Source organism: Erpetoichthys calabaricus, chromosome 14 (genome assembly GCF_900747795.2).
Source record: "Erpetoichthys calabaricus chromosome 14, fErpCal1.3, whole genome shotgun sequence".
Classification (NCBI taxonomy): Eukaryota; Metazoa; Chordata; class Cladistia; order Polypteriformes; family Polypteridae; genus Erpetoichthys; species Erpetoichthys calabaricus.
The window spans coordinates 25,759,645-25,775,271 of record NC_041407.2 but is presented as its reverse complement, the minus strand read 5'-3'; the positions used below and the strand labels follow the sequence as shown (position 1 = coordinate 25,775,271).

At 41.2% G+C, this 15,627-nt stretch overlaps 1 protein-coding gene across 3 annotated transcripts in view; it reads right to left on the bottom strand.

The window, feature by feature from the left end:
- The window catches only part of tex2 (testis expressed 2), a 67,055-nt gene that overhangs the window by 16,791 nt on the left and 34,637 nt on the right, over nucleotides 1–15,627 (bottom strand). For all 3 annotated transcript variants that reach the window (XM_028818937.2, XM_028818935.2, XM_051919010.1), the window contains exons 6-8: nucleotides 11,243–11,505; nucleotides 8,307–8,450; nucleotides 7,996–8,095 (exon numbers count right to left, since the gene is read on the bottom strand). In XM_028818937.2, coding sequence (XP_028674770.2) covers nucleotides 7,996–8,095; nucleotides 8,307–8,450; nucleotides 11,243–11,505 — 507 coding nt within the window. The remainder of the gene's footprint in view (nucleotides 1–7,995; nucleotides 8,096–8,306; nucleotides 8,451–11,242; nucleotides 11,506–15,627) is intronic.

Genomic DNA, 15,627 nt, shown 5'->3' with positions numbered 1-15,627 from the left:
GACTAATGGTTAAATGTGTTTGATGATCAGAAACATTTTGTGTGACAAACATGCAAAAGAATAAGAAATCAGGAAGGGGGCAAATAGTTTTTCACACCACTGTATATAAAAAGGATGGACCAGCAGAAGCCAGGGACCAGGCAAGAACTCATTTTCCCGTCCAGCCGCAGTGTGCTCTTGGAAGCATTTCCAGGTCGTGTGGAAACCAGGGATGTCCTCCTCCAACACGGCCTGCACTTCCCCACATCAACTTCTATCTACCCTTGTAGGTGTCCAAACTGGGACCACTGCCACTTAATTATATGTGGGATGGAACTGCTTCTGGCCTATGGCCTCCACTGGTTCATCCTTATACCTCCAGCCAGGCAAGAAGTAATTTTCCCCATCCAGCTGACATACCAGTCTGCCCTTCATGGCACTTACAAATGTAACACAATCTCTTAATGCTCAGAAAACTGCAACTGAAACAGTGAGGTTTGCATGCTATAGACAAATGCAAGTTAACAGAGGTGTGAATCATAAATCTGATGGGCTTTCTGAGGCGGACATTCTTCTATAATGTTATACATGAAATCTCCAAGGTTCACCTTGTAGTACAAGGGGGATGGATGGATGTATGGTTTAAAATGAGGTCATGTAGATACCACTCTGATTTCTTCCAAGCAATTAGTAACCTAATTTCTTCACCACACAATATTATAAATCTGAAGAATTCATATGCAAGTTATATACTAGACCAATAAAACATCATGTATGGTCAATGTTCTAAAAGAAAACATCAGTTTCATGGTTCAAAGGAGAACAAAAAAAAAAAAAAAAATCAGGTCCAAATGAAGCCTGAGAAAATGAAATCTATTTAGTCTTTTGCAGTAAAGATTACACTGGATCTTACTGAAGTTGTACACCATTTGAAAGAATCCACTATATGGTAAAATGCCAATCTGTGTGTGTGCTTGTGTGTGTGTGTGTGTTGTGGTATGTGGTCTCTCCAAGCCATCTGATTGGTCAGTGTGGTTTTGATGATGTATCAGCAGAGGAAATGCCCGGCAAAAAGAGACTCAGGCACTTGAGCAGCAGTCAAAGCATAGGAAGCATGCTGCGAGTCGCCTTCAAAGATGAGAAGTAGCTGCAAGAATACAAATGATGTTTTTCACAGTGGGTAATAGGAGCCAGTCTACCATTGGTGGTACTCCGCAAAAAACAAAAAAAAAATCAGGATGCAAGCAAGGCCCCTGGAAACGACAGGAATACACTCAAGAGAGGGAGTGCCAGGCAAGATGGGTTCAGACAAAAGAGGATACTGAGGAAAGGTGTTTGAGGAATGCTGAAGGTATATGTACAGTGGGTACAGAAAAGAATACCCCCCCCCCACCCCTTCAAAATATTCCCTTTTTTTTGCTTTACAGCCTTAAATGAAAACACAAACCAATATTTTTTCCAGCTTTACTTACTCAATGCAATCTATAACACCCAAGTGAAAGATATCACAGCTATAGTTCAAAAGAATTAAAAAAAATAAAAAAACAAGAAATACTGAGATGAATAAAGGACCCCCCCCCCCTTCCTAAACTCAATCAGGTGTAAGTGCTCACCATTTCCATTTCAGACCATGGTTACTGGCTTCCACCTGTGATCAATTGTAGTCAATGTGATTAGTGAAGCATAAAAACAGCTCTTCCTGGAGCATTCATTCCCTTGCTTGGTAGTGCAACTGACAGCAAACAACTGACTATGGGTGGCAATCCACTTTCAAAAGATCTCAGGGATAGAGTTGTGGACAGAGATAAGGCTTTATCAATCCCAAGGAGCACAGTAAAGTCCATAATAAAGAAGTGGCAAGTGTTTGGTACGACTAGGATCCTCCCTGGATCTGGCCGTCCCTTCAAACTGGATGGAAGAGCAAGGAGGAAACTGGTAAGAGAGACTACCAAGAGGCCAATGGCCACTTTGAAGGAGTTACAGGATTTTATGGCAAAGAGTGGCCATTGTGTGCATGTGAACAATTTCACAAGCGCTCCACGATTGTGGCTTGTTCGGGAGGGTCACAAGGAAAAGGTCTCTTCTCAAGAAAGGCCACATTCTATGATCTGCTTCCCGCAACTGAAATGAGGGCACCGTGGTGGATGTTAGCTGACTTGCTGACCAACCACAAGCGTTACCTGGTAGGTAACCACCCATACAATCAGATTGTGACACAGACTACGAATGCAATGATATATATATATATGATATACAGATTGTCCCAGATCGGTGAGGTGATGGAAAAATTCTGTAAAATTTTCATTAAGTCTAAAGAGGTTTTTGGTCGCCCAAGCACTCTATCCCACTAAGCAATATGGTCATATATGAGAGTTGAAGGAGACAGATGTTTTCAAACTAAGCTTGTCATTCTGCTTTGAACAGAAGGCCTTTTCCTTTTTAAAGTACCCTCCTTCACACTCTATATACTTTTTTCAGCATTTAGAAAACTTCTCAAAGACATATACAGCTAAATATTTGACATTATCTTCAAAGGAAGAGTTGCATCTTTTCTCGCCTTCCCTCCAAATCTTTGAGATACTTCAAAGCACCAGAATACATGTTCTATTTGCTTGATTCTGCATTTCCAAACTATACACAAAATCCAACTGCCACTCAGATGAAGAAACATCATTCACTGCCACCATTTAAAAAATAAAACTGTTTAACTACTGGGTACAATACGTCAGGGACTGAACAAACAGACGGGAGCACATGGCAGGGCCATGACCTTGACAAGCCTACAGCACACATGCTCAAAGTTTTCAACCTGACCTCCTATTCCCACATCCAGACATTGTTTAAATAACTAACCTTGCAAAAACAAAACTTTAAATACCATTCATTTTTTCATAAATCTCCACAGCCTTCCCTAATAACCCAAGCCTCTCACGACTGCTTCACTTGAGCTTAATAAGGTAACTATAGCTTTTGTCACAGAAAAGCTAAGGACACTGGACAAACTTGTTGGTAGCCTTACCGTTCACTGAAAAAGTGCTGTATGCCTCATGAAAAGTGATTAAATGAAAAGCAGTTGCCCTCTGTGTACCGGAATGCCTTTGATATGTCATCAAGCAAAGAGTGTGAAAAGAGATCAAGTATTACTTATTTTACAAAGATCTTCTAAAATGGCCCAGACACATTTATGGGTACCCCTTGGAAAGATCATAAATAATTGGATTTGATTGATTTTTCACAGTAGGGATTTTCTTTAATTAGTATCACACATCTCCAATTATGTAATCAGTCATTCAGTCCATTTAAATGGAGACAAGTAATCACTCTGCTGTTTGGTATCATTGTGTGCCCCACACTGAATATGGACCAGAGAAAACAAAGGAGGGACAGGCTTGAGGAGATCACAAAGAACATATATACTGTACTTCCTTAGAAGACTGGCATCCTTCAAAATTTGCAGTAAGATGCTGCAGATGTTCTATCAGATGGTTGTGGCAAGTGCCCTCTTCTACGCAGTGGTGTGCTAGGGAGGCAGCATTAAGAAGAAGGATGCCTCACGCCTGGACAAATTGGTGAGGAAGGCAGGCTCTATTGTTGGCATAGAGCTGGACGGTTTCACATCCATAGCAGAGCAACGGGCACTCAGCAGGCTCCTATCAATTATGGAGAATCCACTACATCCATTAAACAGTGTCATCTCCAGACAGAGGAGCAGTTTCAGCGACAGACTGCTGTTACTGTCCTGCTCCACTGACAGACTGAGAAGATCATTCCTCCCCCAAACTATGCGACTCTTCAATTCCACCAGAGGGGGTAAACGTTGAACATTATTCAAGTTATTGTCTGTTTTTTACCTGCATTTTTTATTACTCTTTAATTTAATATTTTTTGCTGCTGGACTATGTGAATTTCCCCCTGGGATTAATAAAGTATCTATCTATCTATCTTTATTATATATATATATATATATATATATATATATACACACATACACACACACAGCATGTGAAAGGCAAGACCATCTCCAAGCAGCTTGATGTTCCTGTGACAACAGTTGCAAATATTATGTTATGAAGAGGTTTAAGGACCAATAGGACTGTAGGCAACCTCCCAGGACACGGCCGCAAGAGGAAAATCGACCCCAGAAGGACAGTGTGAAGGTGTGGGCAGAAGGATAGTGTGAAGGTAGACAAACAACTTCCAAAGAGATACAAGCTGAACTCCAAGCTCGAGGTCCATTAGTGTCTGATTGCACCATCCATCATGTTTTGAATGACAGTGAGTTCAATGGAAGAAGGGCCAGAAGGACTCCACATAAAAAAAGCCAGACTGGAATTTACTAAAATGTACATTGACAAGCCACAATGTTTCGGCAAGAATATCCATTGGGTAGATGAGACAAAACTGGAGCTTTTTGGCAAGTCATATCATCTCCATGTCCACAGATGAAAAAAAAAAAAAAACGAAGCCCTCAAAGAAAAGAATGCCATACCTGCTATGAAACACGGCTCGGTTATGTTTTGGGCCTGCTTTGCTACATCTGGCACAGTATGACTCGAGTCTGTTCAGGGAACAATGAAATCTCAAGACTATCAAGACATTATGGACTGAAATGTAGGGTGCAGTGTAAGAATCATCGGTTTCAGTTGCAGGTCATGGATCCTCCAACAGGACAATGAGCCAAAATACACAGCTAAAAGCACCCAAGAATGGCTAAGAACAAAACATTGGACTCTTCTGAAGTGGCTTTCTTTGAATCTTACTGAACATCTATGGGAAGGACTGAAGCATGCAGTCTGGAGAAGGAATGCCCACCTTCAAAGCTGGAGCAGTTTGCTCAGGAAGAGTGGGCCAAACTACCAGTGGACAGGTGCCTCATGGGGGAAGTCTAGGAATGACTTGTTTGCACTGACTGCCTCTGAAGGTTGCACAACAAAATATTAGGTAAAGGATCCCATGATTTTTGTTCATGCCATTTTCCATTTGTGTTAGAAATATTTTCTAGAATCAAAACTCTAAAGCAAAGTCTGATTTTTGTTAAATATAGAATAAACAATGATGGGTTTCCTACTATTTTTGTCCGTTTCAAGTTATATCAGAGACAATTGTGGGTTCCTTATCCGTGGAAAGATACCAACAAATTTGTCCATGTTTGTTGACAAAGATTAGGACAATCAGTAGGTCAAGGTTCAAGATGTTATGGGCATGTGCTCAATTGTGACCTTGGGAATTTACTTGGGACATCCCTGGGAAAGTCGACATATTTGAAATGGACAAAAAATGAACACAACGTAGCTAGAGTTAGAGAGGAAGCTCAAACAGCAAGGATGAAGTTTAAATTTACTAGTAATATCACATGCTTTATATAATACGCAATAGCCATACTTGAGTAAAAGTAGAGATTTCTGAAAACTTACTCAAGTAAACACAAAATTTGCCAGTGTGCAAACTACTCTGAGTAGAATTTAAACATCTCTCTATTATAAAAAAAAAAAAAATCCTGTGGGAGGGAATGACTAGGAGAGGATACATGATCTTCACGTTAACATCATGGAAGACAAATAAAAGACCCGCAAGATGAAAGATCGCGGGGATATAGAACATGAGATTCTTGCAAGACATGCCCTACTTACAAGCAATATCAGAGCACGGCCAGTGGGAAAAAAAAAAAAAAAAAAAAAAATATCAGTAAGTGTAAAGGGAAGCAGCACACACAGATACAGGTGTCTCAGTGCATATAAAGCGTATAAAGGACAATACGTTATAAATGAAACGTCGACGCATTAGCGCAAACAAAAGGAAATCAATCATCAGGACCATGTGTAATTGAAAAAACAGCAGGACAAAGAGAGGTCAAAAAAAAAAGGCAAAGAGCTGAAAAAGTCTTTTTGTATTCGCAACATTCAATGCACAAAACGTAGATTTACACAATAATGGAACATACGCTATACGAATCTGTGGTCCCACAACAGTTAAAGGAACGACAAGTTTAATTTCAAAGAAAACAATTTGGTCAGGAGTATATTTATGATCACGGAGAAGCGAACACAACGCAAGCAGCAGATACACGAAGTGGCTAAAAGGAGAGAGGCTATACAGGCTTTAAAAATGATTGAAGGGCAGTGTGACAGCAGCTACCCCCCCCATCACAACACGAGCAACATAATACGTCCTGCAAGAAAGAGATTTAACCACGCCCGGGGCAGGAAATAAAGCACAAGTATTGTTTTTACAACAGCCACCATTTAAAACAAGTCCACAGACATCTAACCTAGCAGTTGTTGGGTTGCTTTTGGCAGACACGCATCATGTGCTCCCAGCTCTTACAACAACGACATGCGACAGGCAGAACAGGCAGCTTGCAAGCAGCAAAAAGACAACAGATGAGCCAACAGCATATCCTTAGCGTGCATTCAGCCACCCCCCCTTCACAACGTGAGCAGCATTATACGTCTGGCGAGAAAGAGATGTAACCACACACGGGGCCGGAAATAAAGGACAAGTATTGTTTTTACAAAAGTAAAAGCCAAAATAATGCATATGTAACAATTCACAAGAAAATAACACTCTTTACAAATTGTATACCCGGGAAAACAAACACGGGAGTGGGCGAGAGAAGTGAGCAGGGGGCGGAGCCCCCTAGTATCTAATATTAACAACAATTTAATACAAGTAAGAAATCGCCCCGTTTTATATCCATCTATCTGTCTATTTTTGACTCCCACTCATTTGGAGCAGTGTCACATGGAAGCTGGAGATCTCAGCAAGCATCGAGTGCAAGAAAGAAACAGCCCTGGACAGGGTGGCAGCTCATCACAAGATGAAAACAAACACACACACACACACACACACACACACACATGCACGGAGCCAATTTAGCATTACCAATCTACCTAACCTGCATGTCTTTGGACTGTGGGAGCACCTGGAGGAATTCCATAGACACACAGGGAGAACATGTACTGTACATGCCACACAGGGAGCAACTGGGTGACGAGCTACAACCCTATTTTATATACTGTACAGTCAAAAAAAATAGTCCTTACAAATATAAAATACTTCAGGCATCCTTCATTTTGTGTGTGATTTGTATAAAAACTAACAAAGTACAAGCTAAGTAACTGCAAACTGTAGCTTTGACACTCATCTCAACCAGACATCTTAATTACTGCATACTAATTTAGTGGGGTAGGCTTCATCTGCTTTATGAATTCACAATTGCTTAGCTTCCTAAATGGACAGATTGATATCCCAGAAGCTTCACTGACTTGGTGTTAGCCTGTGATGATTAAGTGTTCCCTTAAATTTTTTTGAGCAGGGTTTGTCAGAGTTAAAGTAGCACCATGGGTTGGAAAATGTAGTAGTAGACAGAAAACTGTACTCAGGTAGAAATATTCTCTAAACATACTCAAGCACAGTATTTGTTTTGTTACTATATAAAACTCTAGCAATGTCTTTTGTACAGTAAAATTCTAACTTGCAAGTCTGGCTAACGTGCAACATGTCACCACTTTCCAGCAGCATGACAAACAAGAATGTATTACAACAAAGAGCTCCATTTTATGTTTATCGCGCTGCTAGGAAACTGACATGTTGCATGTTAGGTGGACGTGCAAGTATGAATTTCACTGTACTTTAATACGTAGTAGTAGTATTATGTCCAAAGTACTTTACTACCACATTGTTATTAAATATCACGAGCAAGGAGAAATCAAGAAAACTTTCTAGGATGACAGTTTACTGAATGCCTGCCAGTTTGTTCCATTCCTTTTGGTTAAACAAAAACTGAAATCTAACGAAACACTTTAAGCATAATTAACACTTAACTGTTATAGTCGAGTTCAAATGTTTTAATATGAGGTCAGCACGCTGTTTCTAAAAGAACTGGGAGTAGAAAGTGGCACCTCTACCACTCCTCCTTTTGAAAGACCCTAACTTGGTGAGCAAACTTTTCCAATAAGCATAACCACCTTATGTTTTGGCATTTTTGGCTTGGTGGCAGAGATGAACCAAACTTACCTTGATGATTGATTGAGGGCTTGTAGGCCTTGCAGATCTTTGGAACGGCCACTCCCATGTCCAGCTCAGTCAGGGTCAGCTCATTCATGAAGTAGGGTAACTGTAGGATAATAAAGACCAAGTCATGTGGTACAGGGACAACTTATCAATTAAAATGTACAGTAGGTCCAGTCAGATATACCTCTTTCTCCTTCCCCATTTTGCTTCTATGACAGCAATGTAGCTGGCTATAGTTTGATGTGAACGAAGAGCTCAGACAAATGAAAACAGTGAGAACAGCCACCAAAATCCACCACTTTTCCTACACTTACCCTTATTTTGCTGAGCTTCATCTGGATCTTCTTGGACACCACATCAGACCAATACTTCTCACAAAGAAAGTCCCAGAATATTCGTCCAACCAAAGCATTGACCCATGCCTCCGAGTCATCTTTGCCCGTCTGACTTGCTGGCAGCTGGGATGCACAAACACACAGGAAACCCACCCATTACTCTTATGACAGGTGCTAACTTTTCCTTCTGCCTCCACACTAGCTAGGGTAAGGGAGATCAAACACTGTCCTGCGGGGCCATAGTAGATGCCTATGTTATTAAGGTAAATCTAATAATCTAAACTTAAATTGCACTTTTGGTTTTTGATATGGTCTTTAATCAAATGGCCAGATTAATTTTTCTCTTTCTGTCTAATCAGTTCACTTTGAATTGTGTCACTTATTTGAAAAAAAAGAACCTTCTAAATCAGGGGTGCCCACACTTTTTCGGCTTGCGAGCTACTTTTAAAATGAACAGGTTGAAATAATCATATTTTATATATATATCTATATACGGAGTATACTTTATACATAAAATATATGTTGTCGTACCTTGCATAACTGAATAACCTTTATGGCACAATAACAATACATTTATGGTCACTACAGTATTTGGATTCAATAATCATGTGGGAAAGGCTGACTCACATAAATAAGTAGAGCCGAGTAATGCAGTCAAGGAGGTAGCACATTTCCTCATGTTTGGGTACTTTTCCTCTGTTAGGAAGTTCCAAAACTGTCTATGAGCCCCAGACTTCAGCTGAATGTCATCCCGTAGTGTCAAAATCTCATCCTCCACTGTAGAGGAGTTTTAGGTGAAACAGTGTTACAATTTTTGATGCGGGTGAATCCCCCTCATCATCTTCCCTAAATGGAGAGCACTTAAATGTAGCGATTGGCTCAAGTAAAGCTGACTCTTGAAACAGTTTGTCTAAGTCTGACAGGCAATTTTCAATCTGCTCTGTGTAGCGTATGCTGTCAAGTTGTGCACACGCCTTCCATTGCGTCTCCAGCTTTGACGCCAAGTTTTGGATGTTCCCCAAATCAAGGCGCTGCAGCTTTGAGATGTTGCATTTTTCGTTTCAAAGCATTAACTGAGCTAATCATATTGACCATCGAGTTCTTTTCCTTGCAGCTGTAAATTAAGCTCATTCAACATGTTGGTCAGATCGGGAAAAAAAAAGCCAAGTCTAGCGGCCATTGATCGTTAGGTTGCTTGTATTCTGCATGTTTAATGACAAGAAGAAACTCCTTTTTCTCTGGCCAGGGGTCTTGAAATCTCAGCAGGAATTTCTCCTTAGCCATCTGCCTCAACGAAGGCCTCTTTTTATCATTTCTCAATCTTGGAAGGACTTCTTATGCTTAATGATCGAGTGACTCACCCGGAAGAATGCCTTCGGTGTGTTTGCCTTTGCTTTTGAATTCAGCCGAGTGAAAAATGACGGCTGTCCGATGAACTGCGATTTTAGTTCCCTCTCCTTTCTCTTTCTCAGATCACTTTTCGGAAAGGAAGTCAGTTTCGTAGTTTTTATGAACAGTTCGAAAGTGCCTTTCCACATTTTCTTTCTTTGGAATAGCAATGATAGATTGACAGATCAGACAAACGCACTTCGATTGTGACATTGTGAGAAAAAAAATCCTCTTCCAATTCCACATCCAGCCCATAACCTCCCCAAACAATTTTTTTTTTTTTTAAATCCCTTCTTTAGTCGATATAAATTGGAAGGCTAACGAGATCACAGACGGAGTTTTGCAGTAGCTTGAGCGTTTGATCGTGCGTGCAGGATGACCAGTGTGTTAGAAGAAAAGAGATCTCAGACTCACCGCACTGTATGTCAATCAAGTGGCAAATGCCATAGGGAGGATATATGATAGACTAACATTTAAAAAAATTTTTTTTTTTTTTTTTTTTTTAATGCAACGCGATCTACCTGCACTACCTTTGCGTTCTACCAGTCGATCGCGATCGACGAATTGGGCACCCCTATTCTAAATCATTAAAATCCTGAGCAGTGCCAATAAGAAGGAGTAATCTAATGTTAAGGAGATCCTCCCATTCACTTAGAGTCATCAGTCTTCCTCCAAGAAAATAAGTGATCTGGTTGGAACTGGAACTGGACAGAAATGTGGTTGTTTAATCTCCAAGGTGAGAGAAAAATGCTTTTATATAATGTGTGGCACCCGGCTGGATTTGTCGCCCGGCCGGGATGCCCAGGAGGAGCAGAGGAGGGCTTGTGCCTCCTCCAGGACACGAAGGGGGTGTCCTCCCTGGTTGCCTTGGGGACCACGGGTACAGAGCTTTGAAGCTCTACCCTGTAGGGGCCCGTGGTCACCGCCAGGGGGCGCCCCGATGCCTTGGGAGCCCTGGACCTCAGTACTTCCGCCACACCCGGAAGTGTTGGGTAGGTTTAAGAGGATTGGGGACACCCAGATGTACCGTCAGAGCTTCCGCCACACAGGAGTGTGGCTACGGAGCCCCTCAGGATGCACCTGGAGTCCTTCCGTGGTGAATAAAAGGGGCCGCCTCCCTCCAGTCGGGGGCAAGAGTCGGGTGGAAGTGGACGAAGCTTGGTGGAGAGGAGTAGAGGCGGACCAGAGACTGAGAGAAGGCATTGTGCATGTGGCCAAGGACTTCAGGGGTGATTGGTGCTGCGGCACTGGGATTGTGCTCACGATAAGTGTAAATAGTAGTTGTGAATAAACGTGTCTGGTTTAAACATCATGTCTACCTGTCTGTGTCCGGGCTGTTCCCCACAAATGAAAAACAAAATGCAACAACCTAAATGGTATGAATAAGCAATCAAGAAGCAGCCTGAAAATGCTGCGGTCACTGCTGCCCTCCAGGCCCAGTCTGTCCATCAACAGTTTGGGGGAAGTCTTACTCTTTCAGACCTGGTGAAGGTGGGTAATCAGAAGTGAAATCTTCTGGACCTTACCTTACTAGGGGAAGCAGGACTGCTATCAGAGCTGTGCACGGGGCTGAGGACTGCGGGGCTAAGGCCAGACGGGCTGCTGGACACAGGAATGTACTTGGCCATGTAGACGCTGTAGTCAAGCAACGTCTTCTGCCGGACGCCAGCCACCAGTTCCTTCTGTTTGGGTTGTGACATCACCTCATCCAGACTACCCTTGCTGCTGTTACGGCTATGAGTCAGAACGCCAGAATGGCTGTTGCTCCTGCTGTGGGTTGGCACCAGACCTGCACAAAAGAGAACAGCACACTATACTAGCTTGTCCATCTGTATACAATGCTGTAAAAATGTACTTGTCCCCTTCCTGATACCCTCTACTTTTGAATAGGTGTCACAACAACTGGCTTCAGATTTTCAGACAAAAATGTAACACACGATAAAGGGGACCAGATTATACACATTTCTAAATTGCTGCTTAATATATTTAATAAAGCTATCCAAAACCTGTACTGACCGCGTAAAGAGGTAATTGCCACCTTAGTCACCCACTCAAACAGCTTACAAAAGTTAACTGATAAATCGGACTGAGCTGAATGAACACAGCCAAACATGATTGCAGTCAGCCCTGTTAAACCTAAGCTTCATGTACTGACACTTACTAGGAGACTGAATTGTCACCACAAGGTTTCTAAAAGAACACCATGACTCAGTCCAAGGACATTAGATTAGATAAACTTTATTAATCCCAAGGGGGAAAAATTCAAATGCATACCTCCGCAGAAAACAAAAAACAAGAATACAGACTCACAGGACGGATAATACATCCTATCAATCAAATAAATAATGTAACAAGTACATTGGGTGGAAGCATTGAACTGCCAGATAGCAGCAGGCAGATATGTCCCCCAGAGGTGCTTCTTAGCCCACCAGAGATGAGGGATGGGGGGAGTTTTTGAAACTTACCAATCAGGAAAGGGTTACAAAACCATCAGTAAAGGGCCTGGGATTCCACTGCAACATGAAGAAAGTCATTATCTCCAGAACGTTTGGAATAGTGAGTAATCGTCTAAGGAATGGCACAGTAACGACTCATTCAAGATGTCCTAGGAGATCTCAGAAGAATATCAAAAGAATTGCTAGCCTTCCTAGCCTCATCTAGGGAGAGTGTTCACAATGACAGGTAGTCGCCGATTTACAACCACGTTCAGTTCCGACGGACCGGTTGGAAGTCAATCTGGACTTAAGACGAGCCAAAATATGTATTCAAGCCTGACCAAATGTATAGTACTGCATAATAAGTCTCTTAAGTCATATTGTTTTATATCCTTTTTTATCATCATTCTTAGTACACTGTGTAGATTTTCTCTCTTTTTTTGTGAATTATTTATTATTTTATTTCATTAATACTGTTGCTCACATGGGCTGAGCCTTGAACAGCTTCATCAATCCTTTTATGTTATCTCTCAGTGCTCATTGTTTTCTGTTTCAGCATTTCAGTCTGTTAATAAGAAACATTAACAGGTAAAAGAATTCAGTGCGATTTCATCATCCCTTTGTGGCGTGAGTCATGAGTCACAATGCAGAAGCCTCAGAGGTTAATGGGATTCAAATGAATAGTGCAGCAGTACAGCGTGTGCCTTGAACGCTGGTTACAATGGGATAACTTAAAAGTCACGTGTGATCGCATTTGCTTTTTTCCTTCCCTCATATTGTTTGATCGCCTTCATTTTTGCGTGGAGATCTATTGCCTTTTTTCTTGTAAATTTTAAGACAAACTTAAGTGAACATAGTCGAAACCGCTGCACATAATAAATGGAGATTGAGATGAAAGAGTCACAGCATACGGAACTGGGGTGGCAAAAATGGTTATTTTCCTGTGAGACGACTTAGTGGTCATAAGTCGAATGAACACAAGATGCATAGGTCGTAAGTCGACGACTACCAGTATAAGAAGGAGACCCAGTAAAAATTGGATTAATGGGATAGCAAGGCAGAATCTACTGCTATCCAAAAAGGAACATCAGCGCACCAAACTCATTTTTAAAAAGAAACACCTGGAAGACTTTCCATTATTAACCCCTAATGGGAAGTGTACTTTAGACACGCTCAGAAGACAAGACAGAATTGGGGAGTATGTCTATAGACACGCTGAATAAAAACAGATTGTTCCCTCCTCCCTCCTTTGGATCTGTGCTCTGTAAGCTTCTGCCGTCCAGTGTGATTTTTTCTAACTTGGTGGTCATAGTGGCAGAGCTGCAGACATCCTTTACTTGGGTGAAAGTTTTATGGTAGTTTCAAGACCAAAGAACCCCTAACAGTACATTTTCTTTCACTTGCCCTCAGCCACATTTCCAAGGGAAAAGGATTTAGCTTTGGCATTTATTTTTAGTGGCCAAATGTCTTGTCTTTCTTTCAGCAGTGTACCTTCACAGTTTATCGTGCGCAAAGTTACTAGCGTGTTTTGAACATTTGAAAATTTCTTTGATTACCGCTCTTATTTTGGTGAGTGGTAATTCAGTTAGTAGTTCTTGCCCGTGTTTTGGAGCTTTACAAGTTTCTTTTTTGAGATTTGTTCCTTCTGTGTAGCAACAATTAGATGTGTGTTACCCATTATTTGATAATGAAGCCTAATAGTGATGCCGGACCAGTTTCTCCAAAGATGTATAAAATCCAGCCTTTCTTTGACCACTGCATTCAAAAATTTTCTGGAAGTTAAGTCTTTCGATCGATGAAAGTTTACTACTATGGGAAGGCCATCTAGGGTGAAAGGTATACATTCCAGAAAAAAGATCACGTTCTGCGCTGGAATCCTCGATAAACTTGGGGTGGAGTGGTGGCTCTGAGGCTAAGGATCTGTGCTGGTATCCCGAAGGTTGCTGGTTCAAATCCCCGTCACTGCCAAAAGAGATCCTACTCTGCTGGGCCGTTGAGCAAGACCCTTAACCTGTAATTGCTCCAGGGGCGCTGTACAATGGCTGACCCTGCGCTCTGACCCCAAGGGGTATGCGAAAACTAACAAATTTCTAATACGAGAAATCGTATAAGACAAAATAAAGAACAAAACTTTGTGAGGCAAAAAGTGGATGTGTGTGGAATATGATGATGTACACAGGAAAATATACAGAACTTGTAAATGATGTAGGAGGGGTTGATGTGCATAATTTTACAAAACTGTCGCGGATTGTGCCAACACTTGCGGAGAAGCTACTGAATCAGGGTTATCCGATAGGATTAGATGATTACTACAGCAGTCCCGAGCTGCATGAATTTTTGAAATTGATGGAAACTGATGCGGTAGGAACAGTAAGATCAAACAGGAAGGACCTGCCAAAATCTGATGGCAAAAAAGTTGCCACTGCATTCAGAAATAAGTTGATGGCTTTGAAGTGGAAGGATAAGAGAGATGTTTGCATGCTGAGCAGACATCTCACAAGAGAAGTGCAGTGTGTGTTTGTCACACAAGCAGAGGAGGGAAACAATATACTGCTGCAGAGACTGAAATGTTCCATTCTGCTCTGCTCCGTGCTTCCGCACGTACCACACGCAACTGGAGTACGAAGTACAAATTTTCCATTTTTTACATATTGTAAATAAATTTACAAAAACAAAAAAAAGCATGAAATTAGCTCATTTTTGCTAACAAAAAACTGTTTAAAATTGTGTTTCTAGTTTAAACTCGCATGTCAATTAGATAACATTCTAGCAAAATTCAACCATTTCTATTGACAGATAAAAGAAAACCCCACCATGGGAGTGACTATTGAAAAAAAAACAAACAAAAAAAAAAACAGCCCCATTAAAGGGGTTAAAGGAACCATGAATTCTATACTTTCATGAAAATTCTTTGAAATAATGTTAGGCCTGTCCGTGACTTGAAGTTGAGGTGTAATTAGGTTATGCAGCAGGACGGAGCCAAACACAAAAGAATGTCTACATCTCAGGGGCACAGAGGAAATAAAATTAAAAGTTTTGGTGTGAGTTAGTCAAGATTCTGACTTGAACCCAACAGAGATGTTGTGGCAGGACCTGAAACAAGCAGTTAATACTGAAAAACCTATCAATCTGTCTAAATTAAAGCAGGGCTGCAAAGAAGAGTGATGTGAAAGAGTGACATCAAATTACTGAAAGTGTTTACTTACAATTATTGGTGCTAAAAGTTGCTCCAAACAAGCATTAAAACTACTTTTTTCCACATGGCTGATAGGAGTGTTAAAAATTGCTCCTTATGATTTAAAAAGTAATGTTTTCACTCATGTTCACATATCCAACACTGCATTTTGTCTAAAGGTTTGAGGCCATTCATTGTGTATAATATGGAAGAATAGAAGGTACTAGGAAGGGGGCAAACACTTTTTCACAACACTGAGGGCTGAGATGAGAGGTAGGTTCTATTAATGAGATGGGTCAAG